The sequence below is a fragment of the Salarias fasciatus genome, chromosome 9 (assembly GCF_902148845.1).
Source record: "Salarias fasciatus chromosome 9, fSalaFa1.1, whole genome shotgun sequence".
NCBI lineage: Eukaryota > Metazoa > Chordata > Actinopteri > Blenniiformes > Blenniidae > Salarias > Salarias fasciatus.
In genome coordinates, this window is record NC_043753.1 from 14,439,926 (window position 1) to 14,453,380 (window position 13,455).

At 42.2% G+C, this 13,455-nt stretch overlaps 1 protein-coding gene across 6 annotated transcripts in view; it reads right to left on the bottom strand.

Annotated features, from left to right (window-relative positions):
* Positions 1–1,075: 1,075 nt before the first annotated feature.
* The window catches only part of phldb2b (pleckstrin homology-like domain, family B, member 2b), a 35,969-nt gene continuing 23,589 nt past the window's right edge, over positions 1,076–13,455 (bottom strand). For 4 of the 6 annotated variants that reach the window (XM_030099254.1, XM_030099251.1, XM_030099252.1 and 1 more), the window contains 15 exons: positions 12,936–13,097; positions 12,613–12,750; positions 11,258–11,386; positions 10,214–10,369; positions 10,019–10,129; positions 9,862–9,936; positions 9,138–9,287; positions 8,339–8,482; positions 8,086–8,185; positions 6,608–6,758; positions 4,114–4,204; positions 3,816–3,962; positions 3,126–3,345; positions 2,948–3,033; positions 1,076–2,803 (listed from right to left, as the gene is read on the bottom strand). In XM_030099254.1, the coding sequence (XP_029955114.1) occupies positions 2,663–2,803; positions 2,948–3,033; positions 3,126–3,345; positions 3,816–3,962; positions 4,114–4,204; positions 6,608–6,758; positions 8,086–8,185; positions 8,339–8,482; positions 9,138–9,287; positions 9,862–9,936; positions 10,019–10,129; positions 10,214–10,369; positions 11,258–11,386; positions 12,613–12,750; positions 12,936–13,097 (2,001 nt within the window). In that variant the 3' untranslated portion in view covers positions 1,076–2,662. The remainder of the gene's footprint in view (positions 2,804–2,947; positions 3,034–3,125; positions 3,346–3,815; positions 3,963–4,113; positions 4,205–6,607; positions 6,759–8,085; positions 8,186–8,338; positions 8,483–9,137; positions 9,288–9,861; positions 9,937–10,018; positions 10,130–10,213; positions 10,370–11,257; positions 11,387–12,612; positions 12,751–12,935; positions 13,098–13,455) is intronic. The other 2 variants (XM_030099255.1, XM_030099256.1) reach the window with 2 other exon arrangements.

The following is a 13,455-nucleotide window of genomic DNA, read 5'->3' on the forward strand; positions in this document are numbered from 1 at the left end:
TCACACTTCATGATTTCATGATGTGTTTTTTGATAGCAGCACTTGTATCTATTCAACACACAGTTAGAAATCAAAACATTTATAATTTATTGAAGTATTTTACTTAAAAATTATAATTTTGATGATGTATTTCTTACATGCACTGCTAAATGTCTTTTATAATCAATAATGACATTATATATTAATTTCATAAGCACCACCTTCTCATTATTTCAAAGACGCTGTTGATGTACTTCCTCCCACAAACCACATCCTTCCTCAAAGGTTTATTCTGTCCCCTGAATACACAGTGAGAAACTGTGTACCTCCAGATACTGGTAGCATGCCAAAGCTTATAACGCCTTTACAAAATGTATACGTCTCCAAAATGCGGCCCAGCTGATGTTTAAAACGTGGTCGTACTTTGGTGGTTTGGTGGTACAAGGTGGAGGAAGAAGGTTTTGACTGTTGTGTGGTTCAGATGATCATCATAATTCCTAAAGAAATGCATTGATTAACTCTGTAGATGTGCGCTCCAGTGACTCAAACTTAAGAAAAAAATGTTAAAATTTGTGAAAAGACATCGGAGCAGGGAACACTAACTCTATTACAGAAATACACAACAATAATAAACCTCGAGTCTAGGGTATTTCTGGGTTAGTACAGACACAGTCCACAGGGGGGCGCTCTACAACATAAAATTGATTAACTTGTGTATTGCTTCATGCATTTTTTTCCCCCCAACATTCCTGCAAATACTGTATTCAAAATTATAAACCATTTCAAATGTAAAGACATAACATTGCCTTCGACCTGTATTTAAAAAAACTTCCAAATGTACATGATGATATTTGTGATTTATTGGCAATATAACAAATACTTAATTATTTGTATTATTTAAGTTTACGTTTCAGTTTTATTAAAATGGTTATAGTCCAAGAACCTGTTGATCAACGAAGTCATTTTGAGACTGAATATGAAACTCTACATACTAGTATGATCACACATCATGCTAATACAACTATTTCATCACTTTTCATTCTTCCCCATCCATGTTGAGACCCATCACAGAATAAACTCATTCTAAGATGTGAAATATAACATTTTTATTGTTCATAAGGAAATACAAAATTAAGATACATGCATTGGTAAAGGTATAAATACAGTAAGATCAACATGAAAATAATTATAAAAACAAAAATATAAGATGAAACAAACTCATGGAAGCTTCCACAGAAACATTTCATTAGCTAGTAAAAACTGACAATGTTCTTGGTATATCATGACAAAACAGAAAATATATATACTTTTGTTCTCACTGTATATGTAAAGAGAAGAAGTCAAAGCAATAAAACCACATATACATCTCATCAAATGAACATACTTTGGTCAAAAAGCAAATAAACAATGCCAAGAAGCAAAGGGGGAAATGCACAAGCAGAAATATTACATATCGGGAAGCTTGATTAAAAATAAGCAGCTTCTGTAATAAAGGTGGTAGACTCATTCATAGAGAAATATTAAATTAGTTTGAATAAATGTGTTAAATTGAAAGCTCGTGCACAAAAGCAACACAATAACGGACCAGCTCTGATGACTGGTGAAAACCTGTACCATAGCTTTTAGTGGCTGGGCATCCACAAGCTCATTTCCACACCTCTGTGTTTCAATGTTAAAGACATTTTGGCATTTCTCCTGCAGACAGAAGATGCACGTAACAATACTGACACATTGATAGTGATTAAAAGGCACAAACACATTGATAGTGGATTTCAACTATTTTAAAAGTAACTACACAATAAAAAAACATGTACAGTCATACCAACATTGCTGTAATTAAAGGTTCTCATGGTTATGATGGATCACAAGCTAACAAGCTTTGCTTCAAAGTCTGTACTAATACTATTCGACCCAGCACATTAACGACTGGCAACAGTCTGTAACCGCACGCTGTGTCCTGTGATCACATCCATGTAACAATAGCACCTTGGAGCTACATGAGTGAGAAATGTGCAGACTGAACAGGCACTTCTTTATCACACGTATATTTACTGGATACACATGAGGATATGACGTGTGCATGCACATCAGCGTGCACATTTAAGACCTGAGAATGCAACAGCAATGATGCATGAAGTGATATTGTTAAATCACAATCAAAACAGATTTGCATGTCTTATTCTTTCTCTCCAAAAAGAGTGTCAAACTGTTCAATCAAGACATACTGGAATTATTGAGGCCTGCTATGAAATATTGGCTGCAATTGAACTTCACTGGAAGCTCAAACTGATGACCTGATTTGTCGATTATTTGTTGATAATAAAACAAAATTCTTTGGGACAGGATATCCAAAAAGAACCATTAAGTAACAGTTTACTTCTCTGAGAAGAAAATGTTTAACTCACGTGCAAGCGAAGGTGAGCAAACAAGGCAGAGGGACAAACTGAAGCAGCGTTCAGAACTCCTGGACTTTGTTTCATGACTGTTAATGAACTACACTGTAAATCCAGAAATTCAACTTTGGAGTCCAATCTCCACACAGATGGAGCTGAACATTCTTCAGCAGAGTTCAGAATCAAACCCACCCGGGCATCCAATAAGTAAAAGGATTTTAAAAAAGGGGGAATTGAAAATCTAGTCCCGGCGGATGATGTTGGCACACGCAGGCGTGACGACAGCTTCACTACACCATGAACTGTGTGTATCCTTCAGCACCTGTGACGATCACGTCCATCCAGATCCGCATGGCTTCGGGAGAGGGAGCGACCATGTAGTAGACCCGATCGTGAGTCTTCACGCTGAAGGTCAGGGAAGGGTTCGGGCTCTGAGGAGCAAAAGGAAAACAGAGACGGAAGAAGAATAACGGTTGAGGGCTGTCTGTTATATCCACCTTTGAAGTTCACTCCGTGTCTTATGAATCAAAAACATAGATTAACTTTCATAGATGCACAGGGATTTCAGGATTTACCTTATGCGCATTCTTCAAGTGGTCATAATACACTTCTTCAATAGCTTGGAAGTAAATGACTCCTTTCAGCTTAGCTTCATGTTTGTCTGCAGAAAGGAAACAAAATACAGACACAAAATGTAGACAGAATGCACTGTTTATATACTTAAAATGCACACTATTTTCATTTGAGCGTTACCTGCATAGTAGGAGAGTGTGCGTCGGTTGCGGTCGAAAACGAACCAGCGTTTCTTCCAGGTCTTGATCTTTCCTCCCATCTTGACCAGGTAACCCCGGCAGGTCTTCTCTGAGATGGACAGGTGGAAGCAGGTGTCCGCGCTGTGGCCGGCGGACTCAATGTGAGCCCGCAGGTCGAAGTCGTCTTTTCTCACCGGCAGGTAGCGCGTCAGCGGCCGGGACTGGAGGGAAGCAGAGCGAGAGAGAGAGAGAGAGAGAGAGAGAGAGAGAGAAAAAAAAACAGATGGAAGAGGTGACGCTGATGTACTCAAAACATTTCTTCTGGTATTTTAACATTTCGTACAAATTGTGCAGATGTATTCCATATGCTGAGAAACATGAAAGAGCCAGACGCTTTGTTGTGCTGCCAGCAGTTGATGATCCAGGAAAAAGAAGCAGAGATGATAAATGAAGCTCATAAGAAGAAGAGTCGGCGGTGTTAAGATTGGAACCGCACAGGAGGAGAGAAATATGTACAAAATGTGGCTACAACCAAAAGTGAAGCAAGAGACAAATTCCCTGAGAAGATCCAAATAGTTTTCTGAGTAAGAACTGCAGGCTGAATTCTTGATAAATGTGTGGTGAAAGCCATGCTACACAGAGGAAAGTCTTACACTGATTCATAAATACAATGTTGTCTTTTTCTCCTTACCTGTGCACGCTGTTTTTCCCGCAGCTTCACCTCCCGGTCGATAAGTTTCTGCCGTCTACTTGTTTCCTCCTGCAACCTTTTCTCCAGGTCCTCCCTTCTTCTTCTTTCGTCGTCCAGGGCCTGCTTTCGCATTTCCATTTCCCGTTCCTGAGAAGAAAAAGAAGACAATGCAGTCGCGATAGGAGCGACTCTGCAACGAGTTGCAAACTCCACACAGAAAGGTCCTCTAAAGCCAACCCAGCATTAATCACTGCATGACTGTGTGGATTCTTATAACATTTGTTTATTTCGTACCGACCTTGTGTTCGAGGAGGCGGCTTTTCTCAGCCTGCGCCTCCCTTAACAGACGTTCCATCTCCTCCAGCTTTGCCACATTTGACGTACTGGCACTGGGCACACAAACACACATAACACACACGTCATAAACAAAGTCTAAGCAGCGCATTTGGAAGATGGAAAACTGACAGAACAATGTGAATGCAGTGAAATTCATTTTGATTTATATGTATCTTTTCTGCACAACACAGTCATTTTGTGTCAACAATTCCACATGAGCAAGCGACAGTGGAAAGGAAACAAACTTTCAACAGGAAGAAACCTGCAGATGTCTGTGTGTTATTTGGTTGTCATTAACCTTTCTCCAAAATTAGTCATGCTTTTGTTTGTCTGTGAATGACCAAACGATGTTGTACATTAACATAGAAGAAATGCTAATTTGTGGCTTTAAAATACTTTTTTCCTGAATTTCTAACTCAAAGGCAACATTCCCCTGAGAACACTGATGATTAACTGCTGTTTATGTGTGTGTGTTATGTGTGTGTGTGTGTGTGTGTGTGTGTGTGTGTGTGTGTGTGTGTGTGTGTGTGTGTGTGTGTGTGTGTGTGTGTGTGTGTGTGTGTGTGTGTTTGTGTGTATATATGCTTGTGCTAATCAAAGAGGAAATGCATTTGAAAGAAAGCCAGGGATGTCAAATCACGTTTCTGGCTCTTTCGGGTTATTTCTCTCTTCTTGAGATGCAGCACACAGCTGCTCTACACATGATGTGCATTCTTGACTCACATCACAGGGAAAACCTGCATTTGACTGTGTGAGGCTGAGTCACATTAAACAACGTTAACCCCTCTGATTTATTGCAGTGTCGCGTGTTCTCTTGTAAGTGTCTCGTCCTAGCAAAAAACACACACTTGACTCAGACCGCGCCCAAACTGTAGGCAAAGCAGTAAAATGCCAAAGTATAAATAATACAAATCCACAGCACACACACAAAATGTCTCTTTCATCTTGAGCCAAAAGGAAATGACTGCCCGGTGTTGATATGGAGTGATGTCAGGACTCATGTATAAACAAATCAGGAGCGGAGAGCGGGGGGCGGGGGCAGGGTACCCCCAGCTAAAAAGAGAGTAGAAAAAAAGAGTGACAGATTGGGGATATAAGGTGGAGAGAGAAAAAAAACCAACAGCCAGCAGTGAAAATGAATTTTTCCCGCTCTCTCGTACTTTCAGTTAGTTCGGTGGTGAATGAATCTCATTAGATGTGAAAAGTAGTTGAAGATGATAATCAGCACACCGATAAAAGCGACGTGAGATTAGTCTTCTTGACAGCAGTGTAGGTCAGATTTTCATGCAGCACCCTGTACAACCTAACCCTATTTACAACAAGCACATTATTCCCATTGTATTATTTATTCCCAGCAACATTTACCTGAAACTAAATTCATCATGTTCTCCTGCATTTCCTTACCTTAATCGATGAGAGGGAACTGCACTCATCCTCATTGTTAAACAGTCCACCTCAAACGTGTTTTCTTCAACTTGGAGCAAAGTTTATCTCCCTTCAAAATTTGTATCTCCCAAAATTCGACACATTATGTGCAAAATTGTAAAAAAACAAAGAGAGAGAAAAAAAACCATCGTCCTTGATCATAGGACTACTTCGCTGCCTGATTCTGATTCACGTTCGCTCTCATATCTCTCAATCCGACCCGAGCTGCTGCAAGCCAGAACAGATGGAGCCATACTGAGGATCACAAAAGCAGCCTGTTCCCGGAAAACTTCCACTGCAGAAAGGTCAGTCTGCAAGTGGTTTGAAGTGTGCTCAAACGAGACCATACCATTCGGGAACAAAAGGAGGGGAGAGAAAAGATGCAACCACCACACAATTCCAGAGGAGGAGAGCAGGCACACATGGTTTCGGTCTAGACAGGGGGCCGGGACCCCCAAAATGTACCTCCACACTCATTCATTCAGTCCATCTCATCCTGAGGGGGGCAGACCGTGAACACACATGCTTTCTAATGCTTTCTTTCTGTCTTCCGTAACCTGATCTCGGCTACACTAATCAAGAGTCCCCTTAGCTCCGACAACACAAAACGCTCCGCACAATCAAATCTCCAAAGAGGGACCGTGACACAGGGAAACGCTCCACACGCTTTTTACATTAACGCATGTTCTACTCTTTCACTGATGCCGCTATTGTTTTCATAATAAGAAGCCTATGCTTCACATTATGAAAACAAAGAGACATTTTCTTGTTTTCCATTTTCTGTCCATGCTCGTGTTTCTAATTCCATTTCATATTTCAAACATCCCCGTTATTATTTTGCTGTTGATAAGTGTGTGACCTTTCCCTACAACAGTCATGCGTGTGTGTGTGTGTGTGTGTGTGTGTGTGTGTGTGTGTGTGTGTGTGTGTGTGTGTGTGTGTGTGTGTGTGTGTGTGTGTGTGTGTGTGTGTGTGTGTGTGTGTGTGTGTGTGTGTGTACTTGCAAAACAACTCAGTTGAACCACAAGTACCTGGAGACATTGTCTGGCGAGCAGGCAGAGATGCTGGTTTCAATGGAGTCGCTGCTGTCCACGCTCATTGTGTCGAAGGCCTGGTTATCGCGGTAGCCGAAGGCATCGAGGTAGACGTTGGTCTGTGAGGCTGCCCGGGAGCTGGAAGGACCTGGAGAGGTTAAAGAGAAGAGAAGAAAAGCTTCGGCATTGCTTTTATTCCTCTTCAGGTACGCTGCCATGTTTTCTACCTGTCTGTGTCTCTTCCTCTGGGACAGGTTGCCCAGACGGCTTTAGTTTCAGATCACAGTGCCCCGCCACTGTGGCAACTGTTCTTTAACCTCCCAGGAAATAAAAGTAATCACAGTCCAATCGCTTTAGGTGGAATTGCGTCCTAATAGGGAGACGCACTGGCACACACAATCAAATCGAAAAAAACTGTCCAAAGTCCAAAGTAGTCCAAGGATGTCTGAATGAAAAATGTGAGTTTTAGAGAAGCAGACACAGTGTGGGTACTGTTAAGAGAGACTCACACCGCTCCTGGCTACAGGAAGAGACGCACACCATAAAACTGATATCGTCTGGCCCATGCAGCAGGCCCACCCATCTGATGAGCCAGATTAGGAGACCAAAGGGACCGAGGGGATCAGATACACGTGCCAGTGCCCGGAGAGAAAACAGCAACCCAAATAAACACGAGACACAAGATGCTTAGAGGAGAAATCACAACAACCCAAAATCAAAAAATTGCATATCTGTCTTTAAAAGGGGTAAAGAAAACTTTCTGGAACAAAACAAGGCTGGAAAACAAAACCTAAGGCTGGTGAGTCTGTAGTCACAGACTTGAAAATCAGACATTGTACACATTAAAATTGACGTGCAAACTGGTTCAGGTGTGAGGTATTGTTTCAGCAGACATATCGACAGATTCCAAGGAAGGAGACGAATGTTCAGATTTATTTAAATTTGGCAAAAGGCTGACAGACTGACACCTGCAACACAAAATACACTTCAGAGTCTATACTTCTGTATGCGGCTCACACCACTTGGAGTCGCTTTCCTCTTCCACTTACATTCCTCCCCTATCTTCAGCAACAGATAAACAAATGAGAAACAGTGCAATTTATCCAAATGTTGTGAAGTGCACACCCAAAACCACAAAACACTGTGTGTGTGTGTGTGTGTGTGTGTGTGTGTGTGTGTGTGTGTGTGTGTGTGTGTGTGTGTGTGTGTGTGTGTGTGTGTGTGTGTGTGTGAGTGTACATGTGTGTGTTGGTTCTATGCATTACAGTGATGAAAACTTCAACGTGAATAGTTTCCACAAGTGTTAATTTTTTTCAGCGTTCCAGAAAAACCATCATTCCATAGAAAGGATTGTTTTTAAGTCAATTTTCCTGAAAAGTGATAAATGCAGACTATGTATTTATGTGTGAGGGAAGGATGAACAAAAACAGCTTGAAAGTAACAATGTGAATTAGTCTACATGTGCTTGCTTGTACCTTTATGAAGACGCCGAGATTCAGATTCCTTGCTGGATAAGGAGAGGATTCTTGGAAGAATACTGCCACAGCTGGTGCTCTGCACCAGAGGCTGATGGGACTATGAATGAATGAAAAAGTGGCAGAGGTATATTTCACATTCTAAACTACGTGAAGCAAATACAAATAGAATTTACAATGTATGCAATGTCAACACAAGCTTCAGTAATTTTTTTGTTCTCTTCATGCATCCATGGAGCAGACATGTTTTTACCTTGGTAGGGAAGCTGCGTCCAAGCGTTGCACACGTGAACTGGGGGTTCATGATGGGAGTGGTTTTCTTTCGGGGTAAAGTGTCACTGAGATGAGACCCCCCTTCTTTCTCCGACCGCCTCCTCTCCTCCATCAAACGGAAATGCTGATCAGACAGAAAGAAGCGGGAAACCGTGCACACAGTTATGTATCTATCATTGTTTAATTTTACTATAATATCTCAGCTGAAGTTGTTCATTTTATTTTTCTCCAAACCACACTGTCTTCTTCAGTGAAAGTAAATGCAATGACTTAAAACGTATGCATGAAGGACTTTGTATAACTCTGTATAACTGCTCAGCCATAAACTATTTCTTTTTCTTTCGTACCAAATGAAATGTGTGCCGAGCATTGACACACACACACAGACACACACATTACCTGCCTGTGTTGCTGAAGATGCTTTTTGACAGGAAGGGGAGGTGGGGGAGAGTCAGGAAGGGGAGAAGGGTCTCGGTATGTCACCATGATCTCTGGCCAATGCACAGAGGGCGCTTTGGTGGCAGGGCGGGGATTTAAAGGGGAGGAGGAGGAGGAGGAGCAGGGAGTAGAAGAGGAAGACGAAGAGGAAGAAGAGGAGTGACAGTCGGCAGGTGAGGAGGAATGACAGATCTTTGAAAAAAAAAAAAAAGAAAAGAACAGAAAAAAGTGAAACCATCCCAAAGAAGGAAGCAAATTGGGGGGATCTTGTCCACACTCCCACTACAGCATCTGCAGCTGTGTACTCTACACACAAAAACCTTTGACACGACTACACACACCTCATCCTCCGTCGGTTTGGTGTCGTCATGAAGGGAAAGGTTTCCCTCGGACTCAGGGGAGGCCTTGGCCACAGTGAGGGGGGGAGCGGGTTTAGGGTTGTGCCCAAGCTGTGAGTAAAGCTCATTGATTTCACTGACTGTGACATAGCCCTGCGGGGGTTTATGTGGAGAAAGAGAAAGGGTGAGGCATAGCATGTAGTGATTCAGCCACATTGGGGTTTGTGCATTAGTCGTTAGAATGATGCAGAATTGTTGATTATTGTGGAAATGTGGTGCATGCTGCACTGTTAACACAATCAAGACCGCAAACATTTCTACAAGCGAATGTCAGTATCAATTTAAAAAAAAAAAACGGGTGAGCAAGCTGTGCATACAATTGATTAAAATTATGTCCATACAACTCCTGTGACGCGTTCTCTTTTTGTATTACATGGACTGGCAGAGACAAGAAGAAACCAACACATGCCAGCAGATTTAAAAAAGCGCACAGATCTCAACGATTAAGAAGAAACAGACGGGACTTTTTTCAGCACGCCAAGACAAATGTACCTCAGCATTCTTGAGAAAAATAGAGGGAAAGGAGGACTGACACACATCAGCTAAAAAGGCTGTCTCCTATCAAGGAGAGAGGGAAATCCCAGTGATTAAGATAACCAGGATTCTGTCCAGTGAAGGAGCGTTTCAAACGGGATCCAAAGAGGAGCATTGCTGTCAAGTCACGTACCTCCCTGAGACTGAAACTCCGGCCACCGGTGAGTTCGGCGTATTTTCGTTCCAGGGAAGCAAGGTTTTCTTTTTCCTGAGCAAGATGTGAATTTTTAAAACACAGTTCTTAACGGGCCATGATGCTCGCAGTCGCATCCATACACAGCTCAACATACTCTTTGCAGCATTGATTCCAGGTTGCTCCTTTCTTTCAGGAAGCTTTCCTTTTCTCGCTGAGCTTGTTGGGAAATCTGTGCCACCTGCTTCTTCAGAGTTAGGAGTCGCTCCTGAAAAACGGGGTAGAACATGCGGTTTTACCTTGCCCATGCTAATTGAGACAAACGAAACTGGCATGCGTGTTTTTCCGTTACCTTGCGAGTGACAGAGCTGCGCTGGTAGTCTGCGATATCGCGGAGAAGCTGCTGGGTGTGAGTCTCCTTCTCCTCATCCTGCCTGCTCTCTTTCTCCAGCTGCTGAAACTCCAGGTCCTCGAAACGCTTCGTCTCAGCCTCGAGCACCTCACAGTCCTGATACAATAAAATAAAAAAAACAACAACATGAACATTATCAACACAATCAAATGTACTTTTCCATCAGAAAGCAACTGCACATGCTTTTGTTGCACATATGCAAAATAGAGAAGGCTCAAGTGTTCATGCAAGCCCATACAGAGAACTTCCCAGTGCAAAACCACTTGGTTGACATTTAAGCTCTCTGATAATAAGCCGTATTTCCCATGAAGAGAGAGATTTATGTGTAATGAAGTGTAAAGAAGACATTCTGGACCACAAAAACCTGGAAGAGACAAACAAACCGGCGGAAGAGAGACCTTTAATGCATCAAGAACACCACACAGCCATGCAGACACCAACACTCAACACATGCAATATTTCACATACAGCAAACCTGTGAAATACAGAAAGCTGAAAAAATGAAGTCTGTTCAAATAAAATGCCATAAAAACTCTTTTTGCCCAGATATAACCATAGTTCTATAAACTGAACTGAAGACTGGACTATAAAAACATGACATTAAAAACTGATGAAACAAAAAAATGTAGAAAAAAAATGAGAAGGTTAAGAAAGTGGGAATAAGGGCCATGGAGAAAGATGATAGGTGGCTATGGAAAGGGTTTGTTAAGACGATGTGTCTGTTAACATGTGTCTACAGTCATTGTTATAAATATCTGATAATTGAAATGACATAGAAATTTGTTGTCTTGAATCTGTAGTTTGTTGAATGGGTCAATATTTTCTTTTCCTCAGCCAATAACCTCTTTTAAGCAGCCAAATCAACTTTTTGAAAACTTTTTCCCTTAAATGCTATTGGTGTTCTGTTCCACATACCAGGCTATGTTTTCCTACCTGACTGAGTGCAGTATGAGGGTGTGAGTGTGCACGTGAGTGAGTACTGACCCTGGCTAGCTGCTCCTGCAGGGGCTCCTTGGTGGCTTCAGGGCAGCTGTCCAGCTGGGAGCGCTGCTCACACACAATTTGAGCCAACCTCTCTACTCTGCCTTTCTCTGCCTGCAGCAACTCACACGCCTGGCACACATTCACAGGTGCATACACGTAGGTGCACACACATGCGCACCATGTACACATTGGTTTATGTGTACATATGAATACAAAAAAACAAAAAAAACAAGCACGCACACACACACACAGGACAGAGAGAGGATGGCAAAGTTAGTTGGGACTGAGGAGCCACAGTTAGTAACTACGGCGGACCGGGTCAGTGGGGCTGGCCTAGAGGGAGGGGAGGGGAGGGAGATGATAGAAAAACTGCTTGTATGAATTGAAAAGCAATGGAAAGAAGCATGTGGTATGATCAGAACCATATGTTTTGTTACTTTTTTTAAAGTTTTTTGGGATAGACATGACTTAAGAAACGGGTGACGAGAGGGCGGATGCATGGAATGGCTCAGTAGAGGGTTAACTGTCACATTTAATGATATTTTATGTACACAGCATCCATACACAGGCGCTCAAAATCTTTCCTAGCAAACGACCTTATCTCTTCTTTAGTTGTAGGAAACACACATCTGTATATTTGTTCATTTTCTGTGCCTGTCAGAATCTTGATGGAGTTTCACCATTTACACTATTCCACCGGCTGTGGGTGCATGGGAAAATTCAGAGCCCAGCAGAGGATAAAATCCTGGTTTTAAACTGAATCCTGTACACACATGCATGCAGGCATCCACGCGCGCGCACACACACACACACCACACACACACACACACACACACACACACACACACACACACACACACACACACACACACACACACACACACACACACACACACACACACACACACACACACACACGTTTGGATACACTAGTAAAATCTTATAGCAGTGTGTCCAAGATAGGATGACTTGGTGACTGCTACACCCTGGCCTGTATTAGCAGGTATATATTTGGAGCAGGAAGGATTATCACCTACCAGTTAGTCACATGACCCCTCAATATACAGGAGGCTCTGAGTGACTTACTGGTTTTCAGTACCATTTCCATGCCTACATGGCAAAGAAAATTCATGTTGAAGAACGAAAGGCCATGTTAATTTTTTTAACGTTCGCTTTAACACACCTATGAATGTTTTTTTTTTTTTTTTTGCATTTGTCAGTATGTCTGCATAATTTTTGTATTTAGAGAAGAGAATCTAAAGAATCAAGAGAGCTCACGTCCTGAAGCAGCATTAATGGAGGTCTGAAACTTTTACCATTCTTTGTATCATAGCTGTGTATAGCCAAAAAATTACCTTTTCTTTTTCTTGCTGGGACTTGGTCTCCAGCTCGGCCATCTTGTTGTGAAGTGCTTCCAAAGCATCTTTCTCTTGTTGGAGCGCAGCGACCTCTGACTCTTGTTCAGCCTCGACCAGAGCTCGCTCAACCTCCACCTTCAAGAAATAAAGAAGCCTCTTGCAGTGACTCAGAGCAGAACCCATTTAAACAATAACCGCAAAGCAATGTTCATTGTTAACTTGATAATATGACAGAGAATTTTGAGCTTGTTAAAGTTCTCAAAAGCACATTTATGTCACGTGTTAAAAGTATGAATTCCTTGGATGACTGCTGTTCGTACCTCTCGGGCGGATTCCTCCATTTGGTTATCCAGCTCTTTGATCTTTTGTTCCAGCTCCTCCAAGTTGTTCAGCACTTGGATCCTCTCCTCCTCCACCCGCCTCACTTCCTCCTCTGAAGGCGCCAGATTGTTTCCACGGCGGCGAGCGGCTTCATCCAAAGCCTGAAAACAACATCTTTACTACAGCAGCTGATTTAAAGACAGGCCAACGTCTGTCATATTAAAATTCCAATTTTTGATTTTGGCCTGTAATATCTCATCTTTGTGGTATGCATGAAAAACCATGTCCATGCATTTCTGCTGATCATATAAATGTAGGCAGTCAGAAACACACACACACACACACGCAAACACCAGCTGTCAATTCAAATTGGTAACACTTGGCCTAGCCTAATCTAATCAATGGGCTGTAAATATCTCCCATCTGTGGACGTGAAGGGTGCATTAACACCAGCAGTCCTTCTCACCCTCATGTTCTTCAGAAAGAATAAAGAGCATAAACACATCCCACATTAATCCT